Here is a 15,148-nt window from a genome sequence, read left to right on the forward strand (position 1 = left end):
AGAGGACAACAAAGTATACCTGAATTTCAATAAGAATTCACGTCCTTATTAAAGGGTATGATATATTAAATATATTAAAGGATACATGTTCAGCTGTGACTTAATTGTGCTAGGTTTTCTGGAACAGCCTTTTAACCTTCCCTGTTCCATGTGGGTTACATTGCAAGGTTTTTCAGTAACATTTTGTATTTGAATTGTGCAAGTCCATAAAAGCTGTCCAGATACTGTGGGAGCTCTTCTTAGTCAGTACTCCAGGGCAGGAATCAAACCTGAAGTAATCCTACTTCGATTTTTTTTTCAAGCAGAGACAAACTGTCTGGGCAAAATCAAGTTTGTCTTTTAGTGATTGATAACAAAGATTGATAGCACTGACAGAGACATGAATGTATGCAAGGTTTGCTCCAGGGGCAGGTTGATAAAATTGCAGTGTCCCTGGACAGCCATTACTTGATAGTAAATATGTTTCTCCTGTAAAACAGTACTGAAGTATTTTAATGATGGGTCACTCTGAAAATTGAAAATAAAAGTCTTCCCACAATCTCTGCTTTACTCTACTGAAAATATATCCTGCATGGGTTACAGGTATTTTGAATGGTGTCTCTTTTGTTCCACTCTCATGCCAAGGTCTTGCTGCAATGTTGTCAAAACAATAAGATGAAAATCAGGATTAAGAAATATCAGTGTAGTCCTATTTTAATAACAATAAAAAAAGAGCATGCATATAATAGAATGAGGGAGGGTTGATGGTTTTGTTTGAGGTTTTTTTATTCCCAAAATAGTTGCTTTGTTTTTTATTTTGGAAGTCTGTTCTGGCAATGTTTAGAAAGTTAGAAGCAATTGTTCTTACCTATAGGCAAGAAAATCTATAGGTAGGCAGAGACTTTTACAGAGGGCTCCTATACAATAAACATTTTACAGACTGTTTTATATAGGTTGTAGAATAGTTGAAGAACACCCTCAAATAGCACACATTTCAAGAACACTATTTGTAAAATATTTAATCTAAAAAACTGGAGGGAGAAAATAACTTGGGATGGTCTTTTGACAGTGTCAAAGGGCTGAACCCAGGGGGCTATGGGGCTGTTACAGGGAAAGGTTGGGAAAAGATTATGCCCCAGGATTCAGTGTACAGCAAGAACTCCTCCACTGCAAAAGTTTACATTGAGTTTAGTCTGCTTTTGAGTTAAGTCTTTTAATTGCTAAGCCTTCCCATTAGTTTATAGAAATACTTTTTGCTGGAAGTGCAGTGGTTGCTTTTCAAAATTAGCTAAAATAGCTCTAGATCCTAGCCATGTAGCATCTTCCACATCTTCTGCACTGATGTTTTCTTGTTTCACTCCTTCTCCTTGTGACTTATGAAAATTGCACAAAGAATTAACTGATCCATATGCAAAATAGACAAAGCCCAAAATTACTGAGGGTGAAAAAAAAACCATAAAAGTTCCTCTAAATTCAAGTCAGGATTAGGAATGATTAGGAATGGTGTTGCATTGAACCAAAACTATTAAGATTTCAGACAGAAGTATGTTGGTAATATTTTAATTCTTGGTGACTGAATTTAGATTTGTGCAAATTGATAATGGAAGTAACCTTTACAGCTGTAAAAGGTTTCAGATTATGAAGAATGGTCCTGAATGTTATGTATCATAGTGTCTCAGACTCTTCAATACAAGTTCACTGGTGACTGCTGCTTTGCAGTCATGGGGTATGGCATAACATTCAAGGAAAAATTCCTTGTCAGTTTGGAATTTTTGTCAGAGTAGTAAAATAATTTGATTTTAAACATCAGCAGGAGTTTTTCTTGAAGATAAAACTACAGCACATAGGTTACAGAATGATTTGTTGCAATTGGGTCTAAAACAATGGGTATTTCAATACTTGTTGATGACAGAAAAATTTTAGTGTTAGTTTGGACTTTTATATTAAGGAAATAATAGGTTCTTTGTTTTGCAGGGTTATATAAGCAGTCTCACTTGAAAAAAAAATTAGGAAGCTTTTTCCAGTTAATTAGATACAGTGAATATTAGAGCAATACTATTTCGTGCAGTAGTGTTCCAATTGATCAGAAGTGAGGGAAATACTCTCTCTGGACATCACAATAGTTTTGACACTTCTGACACCCAGTTGGAAAGAGAATGTTGTTTTTTTTTCATCCTACAAAACAACTTTGCAAGTTGCAAGGAAAAAAAAATTAAGTTGAAGGTCATATTTGAAGTACAAACAATTATGTCATTTCCTATAGGAAAAATGAGATTCTTAGAGAACTGTGAATATTTCATCAGGAAGATAATTACAAACCCCATAAAAATCACATCCTCCTCCTAATCACTTAGATTAAATAATATTTCCCAGGTTTCTGAATATCTTTTGTGAGCCTGTCCTGGATGAATATCAAGCAATTGGAAAGGAGAAAAAATAAACATTGGCCAGTGATTCCTAAAAGAAATCTGCCACATTTTTCTTATGCCAGATTCAACGCAATCTCATTTCCTGTAAAAACAAAATGGAATAACAATCCCCATGATTTGTTTTTCGTTGACCTAGGTCTCCCAGGAAGGATGATATGTTGACTAGTCTAGTGAGTCCTTTTTTTCTCGATGTGTATGGCTGTTGGAAAAATTACAACGTGCCTATTCAGTGAGAATGTTCAGGTTTTCATGTTTATATACAACTGCAAATGAACAAATCTTCATGCTGGAATATTGTATACAAGCCATTCACATGTCCTCACTCATCTCTAAATGTCCAAAGAGTGAAGTTTGGTTTCATCCAATACCAGAAGGGGAGCTTAGATGCCATTTTACAAGCATGTGGGAAATTGATGCAGTCTAGGTTATTGCTTAGTAAAGACTTTTCTACATAGAAGACTACACACTTGGTCATAGTTACTACTCAACATCTTCAAACACAGGTAAACAGAAATCTCTGTGGCCCAATCTGTATACTAGAAATTTTGGCCTCTCATTTGAAGAATTAAATTATATACCAATATTTCCCCCATTGCTTACTCTGAGACTATCTCATTTCTTTTGTGTCTTTAGGGTTTGGACTCAGTTCCCTTTATTTCAGTCATAAAACAGCTGTTTTCAACTGAAAATTAAGTACTTTTAGTTGTTTTTTTATGTTTAAGAGAGTCAGAAAGCTCATTTGTGTGTATGACATAAAAACATTCAAGAGTTATAAATAACAATATATTTCAAAATAGTAATACTATTTCTAGAAAGGGCTTTCCAGACAGAGTTCTGTGTAATTGGTGAACTAGTGAAATCAAGTAAGAATAAAATATGGACTTTAAAGTATGAGAGTAAAGCTATGTTTAAACTTTAAACATTTTTTCTGCTAAATGTGACTTTCTTTCACATTTATTCCTCAAAAATTAAGAATACATGAACATCTTATCCCCTGTAAACTAGAGGTTATTCTCTTCTTGTGCTGTATTCATTACAATATTTTTTCCAGACACGGTGAATTACCAATTTTTCTTTCATATTAGGATATATTCCAGTAAAGACCTCTTTCCATCCAGTGATATGCAGTAGGATTTGCTCTCTAACGTATGAAAATAATTTTGGCACTTTAGTACTAGTACTAGTTCTGTTTAGTGCTTAGTTCAGTGCAATATAGAATGCAATTTCACATGAGCTTTATCAGGGCTTCTCAAATGATAAATTTATAGCTCAAAACCTGGCTGAGAGACATCTAAGTGGAAGGAATTCTATGGACTGTTATCTTAAAACAACCATTCCCACAGTAAATTCTTAGAGACTTACAGCAGGCCCTGGTCCTTCCATATAGAATAAGATTAATAGCAGGTGAGTCAATAAATTCTTCTCAGTGCATTTAAAATCTCTGCTGAAGACCAAATACAATGCTGGGTATCATCATTTTACTTGAATTAATTCTGTTTGTGCTGTCAATTTACTGTCATTGTAAATGTGTGTATTCAAGGCTCTCCCAAACAAATGTCTGGAGACATTTAATGATGCAGGTCTTCAGGAGAAAGTGTTAAATATTCGTTTGCCACAAAGGGACCCACACCTTAGACAACCATAATTTTCATCACAGATTATAGATAGGAGAAGAAATGATACATGAACATTTCATAAGCAATTTCTTAGGCAAAATTTCCTTGGGTTTAGATACATATTCACACAACAGATCCTCATTACAATGTGGTAGGCACTTTAGTTTTGATCTGTAAAATTATTAAAAATTCTTGTGCAGCAGGATGAGTTTATCACTCCTCAAGATGTTTCCCAGAAACTGAGAGGAAGATCCAAACTATTAAGAATCCAAATTAAATTTGTCTTTAAAGCTTTATCCAGGATGTAAGAAAACCACGTCAACATTCCTACACCATCTGATTAAGACTGGGGACCTTCTTGTGTAAACCTCTCAGATGAACACTCTTAGTCACTGAACATTATTTGTTAACAAAATAATGGCAACTATCAATCCATGCCTAATCTTTCTCCTGGGTACAGGAAATATTTGGCTTTCATTTTGTCCTAAACATTCTGATGATGTTTAGCCAGGAATCTTAGAATCTTTTCTATCTTAAATAGAAAATGTCTTAAATATTTATCATCCACTTATTCAACTCTTCCCTGTAACCTGTTCCATTCAAAACTAGGCTCCAAGGGAAGTTAAAGAGCTATTACTGAAAGTGTATGCAACAAACACAAATCATTGTAGCTGAAAGGACTTAAAGAGCCTTCATGTTCTGGGAGATGCAAGAGGATAGTTAATATCTTGAAGATTAATGGAAGAATCACTAGCCTCTAAACAGCTGAATAAGAGGATATGTGATGATTTCTCAGCAGACAGAATTTTTTCGCCCTCATGAAGGAAAAAAAATCTTATTGTATGGATACTGTCATACTGACACAGTTTTCCCACACTCTTCATCTGAGGTTGTATAAGTCATGGATTGGCAGCTAAATGAAGAAGTAGAGCAGTCCTTTGCAAAGCAATAATGTCTGGTATCCTGTCTGCACTCTTTCCCTTGTTGTTAGCTGAAAGGACTGAAAATCAGAAACTGATCTTGTTTATTAATTCTGTTCTCCATTTCCATTAAATGGCCCATGGTGGATAATGTACAGTATTTTAGCTGCAGTAATATCTGTAAATGTTTGAAATTTTATTACATCTGCTCCTGTGATATGTAAGTTCCTCAAAATCAATATTTATAAAATTTTATGTTGTGTCTTTTTTTCATAGAAAAATGAAATGCAGACATTATAGCTTAGGGTTCATAAGATACTGAGTAGCAGAGTGTAGAACTCAAGCCACAGATTTGCAGTGAAGTTGGAGGAAAAACCTGTTAAATAAAACCACTTATTAAAAGTAAACCAAATTTTCTGAATAGTTTTTTTTATACTTGGGTTGGAGAACAATTATTTTGTGATAACTGCATCATTGTAAAAAAAAAAAAAAAAAAAAAAAAAAAAAAAAAAAAAAAAGGAGAGATCTCTTCTATAAATATTGAGGTCCCTTTCTGGCTAGATGACTAACAAACCATTGATTCTTACGAGGTCAAACTGTACTTTGTTCTGGGATATGCTCAGTCATTTAGATCAGTGTGTTCTTTGGTAATCTGAGACAGAATAAAAGGATTATTAGCTTTTATATCTCCCCCAGCCAAGAAGACACTGCCTGAAAGGGCAGAGACCCAAACACTGGAAAGTTTAAGGTCGAATGATACATTTCAGAATAAAGGCCTGAGATAAGATTTACTTAAACAAACAGTGAAGTCTGGCTTTTAAACCCATTTCTAATCCCAGACCAAATTTCAAGATATGGTAAACTAGATTTATTTTGAGGAGGTATGTTTCATATCAATCACAAATTACGTACTTTTATACCCAGATCTGAATTCAGGTGAAAGACAAGGTTTGTGAATTAGGGAGTGTAGTAAACTAAGAAATTAGCCTAAAAACATAGTGAATGATAGGGGTGAGGCCTTGAAAGGTAAAGGATTTTCAAAAAGGATCTGTTTTCATGGGTAGGCAGAGCACAGCAGCACTGAGAACATCATCCCATTGCTCTGTAGTGCCCAAACCACGTGAGCTCTGGGATTTTTTAGCCGCTTGAAAATCATATTTTATGTTTTTATTCTCCGCTGATCAATTTTATTTATTGTTGTATTTCATGTTTGATAACTGGGTATAAAAAATGACTGAGAGGATTTTTTATGGCCCTAGCCTCAAACCTCCATAACAGAGTCATGTATATAAGCCTGAGGGAGATTAATTCCAGTGCATGTAGCTCAAAACCTCAATATTTCTTAAAATTTCAAGTTCCTCTTAGCATCTAACACAAATTAAAAGAAAAAAACCTTTATGAAAATGCAGCTGGTGGTTGTTTTGCCATCACTGACTTGTAGTGGCCAAAACAGAAGCTGGAAAGCTAAAGAGCCTGGAGGCACCACAGCCAGAGCAGAGCAATTAACGTGTAATGTGGGAAGGTAAGGTCTAAACAATTCCCTTAATATCTAGGCAGCTGTAATGGCCTTCATGGTCTCAATGATCAGAAATAATAAGGATGAAAAATATCTCTCTGCAATAACAGACTTTTTTTCCTAATTTTCATAGGGACACTAAGCAATTGCTCGGAATTTTTATACATTTCCTGCCATTTGCTGCAGGCGTGTCACTTGCTAGGGTAGCAATAACCCAGAAGAACAGGACATGGTAAAAACATTAGTCAATCAGCATTTCATTAAGAATATGAAATGATGGCATGACATGCAAAGAGCATTTAGTACGTGTACAGATTGCACTTACTAAAGGGACTTTGTGAAAGTTGACAACATAAGATCTGAAAGATACTATTGTCCCTCAGATGGGTACAGATGTACTGTATTATTTTAAAGACAAAAATAATTTAATCTTATTTTAACTTCTGCTTTTATTCATGGCTAAAAAAGCAAATATTAAATACTATATAACAACACAATTATTTTCCAGAACAAAGCCTTACCCAAAAGCAAAACCACCCCATTTTTAATTTAATTGAAGCACAAAACCTGTCAGCAAGTGTGAACAGTCAACAGATGTCAGAGATTTAACAGGAACACCTTAGGAATATAACACTCCATCATAAAACTTAAATGAACTATTTTCAGCAGTGTTCACTACGAGGGAACATCAAAGATACCCCTATCAGGACTGAAGTTCTTGTAATTGAAGCTTAAATGGAAAAAAATCTTAGAAGAAATATTGACACTACACATAGTAACAAAGCCCCAAGGCCCAACTTCTGCATGGAAGAAGCAGGATGTACTATTTCCGTTCACCGAGCCTTAGGATGAAAAGGAAGATGGATAGAAAAGGTGGAGGTGTTTTTTTCAAAAAAAGGGACTCCTTAAAACATCTGAGGAATGACAGACCACTAGGTCTGACTTCTGTGTCAAGTGTGTTGATAGAAAACAAATTAAAATGTATGATCATTAGGATTGTATTTAGCACGTTATCATACTGTAGTCTTACCACACAGTCATATACCAACAACGCAGCTTTAAACCGGGGAAGTCATGCTTCAGTCTGTATATAACTTTCCTAAAGGGAGAGAATACGAACAGAAGTGGTCAAGCTGGTTTCATTTCACATAGTTCTTTACAGAGTAACCCATCAAATGCTGTCGAAGAAACTAAATTCTTAAAGGGGCTGAAGTACAGACTCATTTTCAATTAAAATTAGATTTTTAAAAATCCACCTATTATATGAGTATCAAAACAGTTTGGAGAACTGGAAGATTGTCAGTGAAGACTTTTCTGGGACTGCTCTATTCAACTTATAATCTACCTGGAAAGGAAATGAACAGAGAATTAGATTGTTAATGTAGAATTATTCCAAATTTTTAAAAGTTAAAACTAACCCTGAAGAACTCCAAAAGGATATTGTGATAATAGAAATAGGGTAGATAGGCAATAAACACTGTCACCACCACCAAATTTATATAATACCTAAACCTAAAAATATAATACCTTAATTAGATATTATCCATAAAGAGATTAGGGTGCCACGGTGTACGAACATAAGTTCAAGCACAAAACAGCAAACAGAACTGAATTTTGTGGAACAAACAAAAAAAATCCAAGGAAAAAACAGTGTAATGAAAAAATCTAAATCTTCATTATTGCTGTACAGATCTCATCTTCACATCTCAAAGTGATAGAATGGAATTGGAAGAGGTGCCACATGGGCACTAGGAATGTTTATTAAAGATTCTTTTTAAGGAAGAATTAGTGCTCTGGGGATCTGCAGTTTATTAAAGACATATTTAAAATGAGATATGATAGATATCCTCTAAAACCATGTAACTGGTTAACTGAGATAAATCAGAAACTGGTATTCATAATCAGGAAAAAAAATTCAGACAACAGTAAACAAAGTCACAAGGATTGTAACTAAATTATAAATTTATTGACTTATTACAAGCCAGTAGGAACACATTTTTATTACATATTATACCAGCAATCACTTTAGTCTACGCTAAGGAAAATTTTGACTACCATTTTCTGATGGCTTGACTTTATTTTAATACCCAGGACACACATTTAATTCTTTTTCCTATAAAAAAGGTTTCATAAAGCAATGTCAAAACACTGATTTAGTCATGTCTTAGAGAAAATGGGTCAGTATCGCTAGCACATGTAAGACTTGCAGGATTGTATTTTTAAAGAAAGAAATCTGCTACCTATAAAGCCACATTATTTATAGAATTACATTATTTGAAATAAAAGCCTTCTATGCTTTCTGCTTCTGTCATTTGATACACTTATGAGACACATTTAGATTTTCTAATTAGAATTAAGCCCCTGAAAAAACAGTCAAATGTTCAGACTTCCTCCCAGAACGAAGCGTCAGGAGCCTGAGTGACAGGGGGAAAATGAGAGCATAGCCCCACTGGAAACTCCTGAGCCCCACAAGGAACATTTGAAGGCTAGGAATGTATGTTTTGCAGTTTCAGTCTTATGTATTGTTTTTGTCTAGTAGGTTGTGAGTTGTTCTCCCATCTATCTCTGCCAGCTGTTCCTCTCTCAACTGTAAAACTTATACTCTTCTATTTCCATGTTTCTTGCACTTTCTTTCCTTTCTTGCATAAGAAATCTCTTTTCTCTCCTTCCTTTTCATCTCTTGTTCCCATTTGCTTGCTTTAGAGTTCTTTTGGAGAATCTTGACTGCTTTTTATAGATTTAGACTTGTCTTGTTGCTACTTTTTCAACAAGTCAGACTTAATTCAATTTTCCTCATCTAAAAATCTGAACAATTCTTACTTTGTTAAATACAGACTTTTGTTCCTGAGTATTTTCTACCCCCATAGCCCAAATTCCACCTAACCAAACACAGCTGTTAGAGTCATATTCTTCTCCTTCCATGTTGATTATGATATGTCCTCCAACTGGCATCAAATACAAGTGTCTCACCTCACCTAATAAAACATACCTCCACTTCCCGATTGAATTCTCATTTCTTAAGGTCTTGTGATTCTCCAAAGCTGTCAATCGCTCTACAGTAAATCTGAGATAACTTTATTGCTTTCCTTTTTTATATTTTCCCATTCCTGAATGTTTCCCGATTTCCTACAATGCTATCTTACAGTACTTAAAGTACTGAAATCTCCCAAATTAAATGCTCACTGATAATGCCATAACTGAATTTTGCATGTCTACACATCTGTGCTTGTATCTGTGTACACAAATGCTCCTACATAATTTGAGGGTTTTTCGCTGAGCTTAGAAGATCCTCAGTCAAACACAGCATGATGTGTTGATTGATTCATCATAATTCTCAATGTATTGGTAAACGAAGATTTGATCTATGAAAATTCTCACTCTTCTATTGATTTCCCAGTTTAATCTTTGAAAATTTAAATATTAACCCACATTTGAAAAAATAAATCCTTTTTTAAAGCTCACTGTTGTGCTTCTGGTAAACTGAAGAGCACTTTAGTATACTGGACATGAGCACAGCACATCAGATCCAGCGAGGGTATCTCTATTGATTCCAGTTTTACTGGTGGGCAGATTCAAAAATCAAGCCATGGGTCTTTCTGTGATAATGGAAAACTGATGATACTTCATATTTTAAACATTCATTGTTTTCCAGGTGTGATGGGGGAATATGAACCCAAAATTGAAGTCCATTTTCCTTATACAGTTACAGCTGCAAGGGGAACTACTGTTAAGATGGAGTGTTTTGCACTTGGAAAGTAAGTACAGATTCTTTCATAATTAGACATCATTGTTTATTAAGATGAGACATGCCTGATTTGTGGTTTCATTATTTTGCTGAATTTTACATTTACAGACATTCCTTACTGCACTCTCAAAATAACCAACTGACTAAGTAGCTAATTATGAACTCCCTGCCCAGCCATTACTGTGATCAGGAATTCAGTCAAGTTAACAGTGTCTCTGTCAAAATGAAAAATACCCATCTCATAAACAAAAAGAGGAAAGGTTTTTTCACTGAAAATTTTACCAGATTCACACCCATTTATTCACTGGGATACTATAAACCAGTAAATTAGAGTTTGTTCTATCAAAATATCATATTTGGAGGATAAACAAACATTAGTAGAGCTTTCTCCCATCCCCATTATTCATATTTTATACATGAAGCTAAGAGCACAATGTCTTGATCATGTCCTAACACATTTTGTGGCAGTGCCTAATCTATAGTTTCTACCTGACCCAACAGCACTAGTACAGAATGGGTGTTTGCTATTCCTGCCAAGAGGTTTTTAAATGTTTGTTTATAAATGAGTTTAGGGAGAGACAGGTGTGAGAAACTGAACCTAAATTACTTCTATACAGTATTCTGATTACAGAATATAGGATGAAATTGATAACATTTCAGTTTTGTGGTGGTAGTTACTATTAGTTATTCAAGTTACTACTATCACTGTTCCAAAGAATAAGGTTGGTAATGTTACTATGTAGCCAGACAGAACTGAGTCAATTCTAGTGATTCAATAAGGTTCTTTCCTCTTAACATATATGCTGCTAAAAATACGTGTTCCTTCAGTGATGTTTCTCTAGAGATATATAAAAAATTATAATGGGTAGCGTTCTTTCCAAAATACCTCATCAAATTCTGTCTGGTGTGTTGAAAAAAATCTCACTGTATTGAATTCTTTTCAGTTCCTTTTCATAATGATGTTCCTTTTGGACATCTTGCCCCTAGTCTCCGAAGTTATGCTACTAAATATCATATATCCTGCTTGCTTTTACTGTTCATGGCTTATCAAAAAAACCATACAATTTTCTTACAACATGGCCTTGATTTAAAAAGAAGGGAAGGTTTTGTTTTTGTAACTCCTTCGGAAGAACTTCACAAAGAAGTTAGTCTGAAAAATACTAACACACCAATTCTTCTTATTTACCTAAAGAAGAACAAACCATAGTTTGATGAGGATCATTTTCCTGAGGATCATTCCTCCAGCTTGTTCAGCAGGTCTGGTTTTCCAGAGTGATTTTTCAAAGTCTATCTCTACTACCTCAGAGGGCTATTTAAATGTTTTTATAGTCCTTTTGATCTTCAAGTGTCAATGACCACTGGATTTTTTCTGTTCAGATTTTTATCTTAACAGTTACTAATTACTGACTGGATGCTATGTGTCTGAAACTTACCCCCTTCTTTTGGGTTTTTCATGTTTCACTAACACCAAGATTGCTCTCAGTGTGCAGGTCAACAGAAATTATACACAAATAGTTAAAAGAGAAATTCTGACAAAGTTTTTCAGTTGTATCTATTTAGGTTCAGTGAAGTTGATGAGGAAACGGGACATAGTCTAACTAGTCCAAACAAAAACTTGGAGACCATAAGCCTGCATGGAGGGAGCATTAGTGACAACTGCTTTTGCAAATTCGTTCCCAACATAAATGTAAGCAGTAGCTTAGAAAACAAATGAGAGACAAGAACTTTTGTAGGCTAAAACACAAGTCTTATGTTTTGTATAGTAAAGATGAGGAAACAGGTATATGACAGAGGAGAGAAAAACAATAAATGGAGAAATTCCCTGAGATGCTGAAATAAATGAGGGAAAAGGCTGTTCTGTAGATGCAAAGGCTTCAGGCTCTCTCCTGTCAGAAACATTGCCAAGTCAATAGCCGGCAACAAGGCCCTTCTACACTCTGGGTATGGATGAAGCAGGAACCAGCATATTAGTTCTTATTTTCCTCATTTTGCTGGAATTAAACTGAAGTTGGTGACTTCAGTTTAATTCCAGCAAATTCCAGTTGGTGACTTTTGCGGGAAAGTCAACTTTCCCTCAAAAAGTATGTATGACACACGTTGGCTTTTGCAACCACCACTGAAAGGCAAGAATCAGACCTAGTGATACCTTCCATCTTCAGCACCATGAGATTTAGTAAACTCTCTCAAAAAGATTCAATCACTATTCAAAAAGGAAGGTGAAGTTGACAGAAAAGACTTTGATTAGGTTATTTTCTCTTTTTTATTTGGTGTTAATCTTTAATAAACAAAAAAAATCAAAACCATCTGAATGATCAAGGAATTTAAGGTTATCTAATAAGATAATTGACCCCATTTGCTGCTACTGTAATGGGCAGCTATTTTTACCATGCACATTTCTTATCTTCTTTTCCCAGCCATTAATGAACAATCAAATCAGCTGAGTTGAAATTGCTTTCAGCTTGGTATGGTAATAATTACATGAATGACATTTCAGGCACCATTCGAAACCTGGAGGCTGAGGTGAGAAGTAGAAATGCATCAAATTTCCTATTAATTTTCATAATTTTCTTTTTTTGTCCCCTTTTCTTATTCCTGATCCCCTGTAGGGGTTGTTGCTTGTAGCACTGTCATGGGTCCCATTTGCTAAACTGAATCAACAGCTAACTTGTTCTTTTTTATTTAGTATTTTGAAACTTGGTATTTTGAATTCTTATTGTAATAACACTGGGGTCATTACCGTCTCAAAACCAATACTCTTCTGGTTTTCTCATGCTTTAATTTAGTTGTCTGAAACACTCTGCTCTCTCCAGTGTAGTTGTGAGAATGACAGATGTTCCAGTGAGATTTCCTGAAGTAGGTATTTGGCAAATATTCCAGGAAGAGCCTAGTCTTTAGTTACTGATTAATGATTTATTAATAGTGTTTATTTAGCACTGTCAGTCACTATGACTGGAAGAATTACAGAAATTGAATCTCTGCAGCTTTTGTCTTTAAACTAAAGTCAAATATCCTAATTGCTTGACAGAAAAAAAATTCTGAGAAGGATTTTATTCTGACCCAAGCAAAATGTAGGTGTTTCAGTTACAAGTGAAAATATTGTGTTGCTGAGGCCACTTACAAATAGGCTTTGTAGTTGCTAAAGAATTCAAAATAATGCAGGAGTGAAATATCTCAGGATCTTATTTGTGCTAGATAATGCTTCTTATCATGATCATCAGTCATTGGCTAGGAAATCATTGCATAAATCAATGATTTACTGCTGAGGTTTAACAAGACATGAAAAACAGAGGAGCCAAATAAAATTTACTGCATATATATCAGAGTGTGCATTTTGCAATTAGTGACCTTTTGTGCTGGATATATATTCTGGCCTGAGTTTACTTTTATAAACATATTCACTGCCACATCTACTCAACAACTTATGTCTTAGTTCTGTCCTTCATCTATCTTTCATATATAGCATGCAGATGTTTTCTGCCACCCATTTAATTATGTGATTTCTATAGAAATACTTGAATTTTTTTGTTCCCTAAAAAAACAGGGAGTCATTTTTTAAAAAATGCTAAAAAAACACTCTCAATAACAAGGTACTAACATCTACTTATTTTTTACTTTTCCCAACAACAGAAATAGTTATTTTTAATTTGCAGAATTCCTACATCCTGATTAGTATATACATAAAAATTTGTTAAAATAATAAAACAATTGAAAAGAAAAAGAAAAAAATTGGAATGAAGGAATTCAAAACATCTAAATTAACAAAAATAATTCTAAAGAGCAGAATGCTAATGTTTGCTTTTGACTAACACAGTTTTCACTCCTTCTGTCTTCTCTTGTTAAAAAAAGGCAAGCTAATTTTTTTGTAAAACTAATAATGGGTTTCTCTTTGTAGTCCAGATAATCCTGATTTTCCATGTCCATTTCAGTGTCAGATACTAGATTTCCTATGTAAATCAGGAAGACAGATCATGACCTTGTTCTTCGGAAAAGTTCTGGTGAAGAAATCATTTTCCTAGTTGGCACTTTTGCACAAATTACAGCATTTCTGACTTTTCCTGCTCCAGAAATGCAGCTTTTCAGATGCTGCCTTCTGTGACAGGAGGTTTATATTTTAATTTTCTCTCAAATGTTACAGACTTTGCTTCCAAGAACATCTACAGGCAACTGGTCCACTCTTCAATTTCTTTTTTCATGCACTTTATTCAAATAAAGAATTCTGGTGCTTTCATTTAGCTTCCCATTAGAAAGAGATAAATTTAATGCTGTTGATATACAAAAGGACTCTAAATTCCATCCCCACTCTATGACACATTCATTAATGAAGCACTTCAGTGACAGCCATCCAAGTATCCTTTAACACTTCCTGACTTTGAAGCATACTTATGTCATAACTAATTTTAACACTATTATTTTAAATATGAGACTTAAAGGCAGGCATAGATGGAAATATGTTTTTGGGGTTTTTTTTAAAGCCTAAAAACGAACAAGTTTTCACAGTTTGAGAAATGATAAAGGACTGCTTTGTCCAAACTGGCATGAAAAACTGTAAGTGTCTGCCGTCTTCAATAAGCCCAGACCCATGGCCTCAGAGGAAAGCAAGTGAAGTGCAAGTATCAGAAACATCTTTCTTTTTTTTCCCTTTATTATTCTTCCTGGCATATAACTCTAAGTTGTCTTGTTGCTTACATTTAAAATAATTCTACTCTTACTCTTTCACACAGACCTTTAAATGTTAAACTGTTTATAATGGCACACCGTACCTTGACCCTCTCACTTCAGCCTTCTCCTTAGTGAATTTTTGTTTGTGCATTACACCAGACTGCTATTTATTTTTCCATATAAAAGTCACATTTCATTGGTTTTCTGGCTCTAATCAGAAAAAAAATAGGGTTTGTATTATGATAGTGCCAGCAGCGAATTTTGAGTGAGTAATCATATTTTAT

The 15,148-nt window shown here is 34.5% G+C and overlaps 1 protein-coding gene across 3 annotated transcripts in view; it reads left to right on the top strand.

Moving 5' to 3' along the window:
• The window catches only part of CNTN5 (contactin 5), a 598,136-nt gene that overhangs the window by 445,661 nt on the left and 137,327 nt on the right, over positions 1–15,148 (top strand). For all 3 annotated transcript variants that reach the window (XM_066175731.1, XM_066175732.1, XM_066175733.1), the window contains one exon: positions 10,113–10,215. In XM_066175731.1, the coding sequence (XP_066031828.1) occupies positions 10,113–10,215 (103 nt within the window). The remainder of the gene's footprint in view (positions 1–10,112; positions 10,216–15,148) is intronic.

The sequence above is a fragment of the Chamaea fasciata genome, unplaced genomic scaffold, assembly GCF_029207755.1.
Source record: "Chamaea fasciata isolate MVZ Bird 193981 ecotype frontalis unplaced genomic scaffold, bChaFas1.0.hap1 SCAF_2, whole genome shotgun sequence".
Classification (NCBI taxonomy): Eukaryota; Metazoa; Chordata; class Aves; order Passeriformes; family Sylviidae; genus Chamaea; species Chamaea fasciata.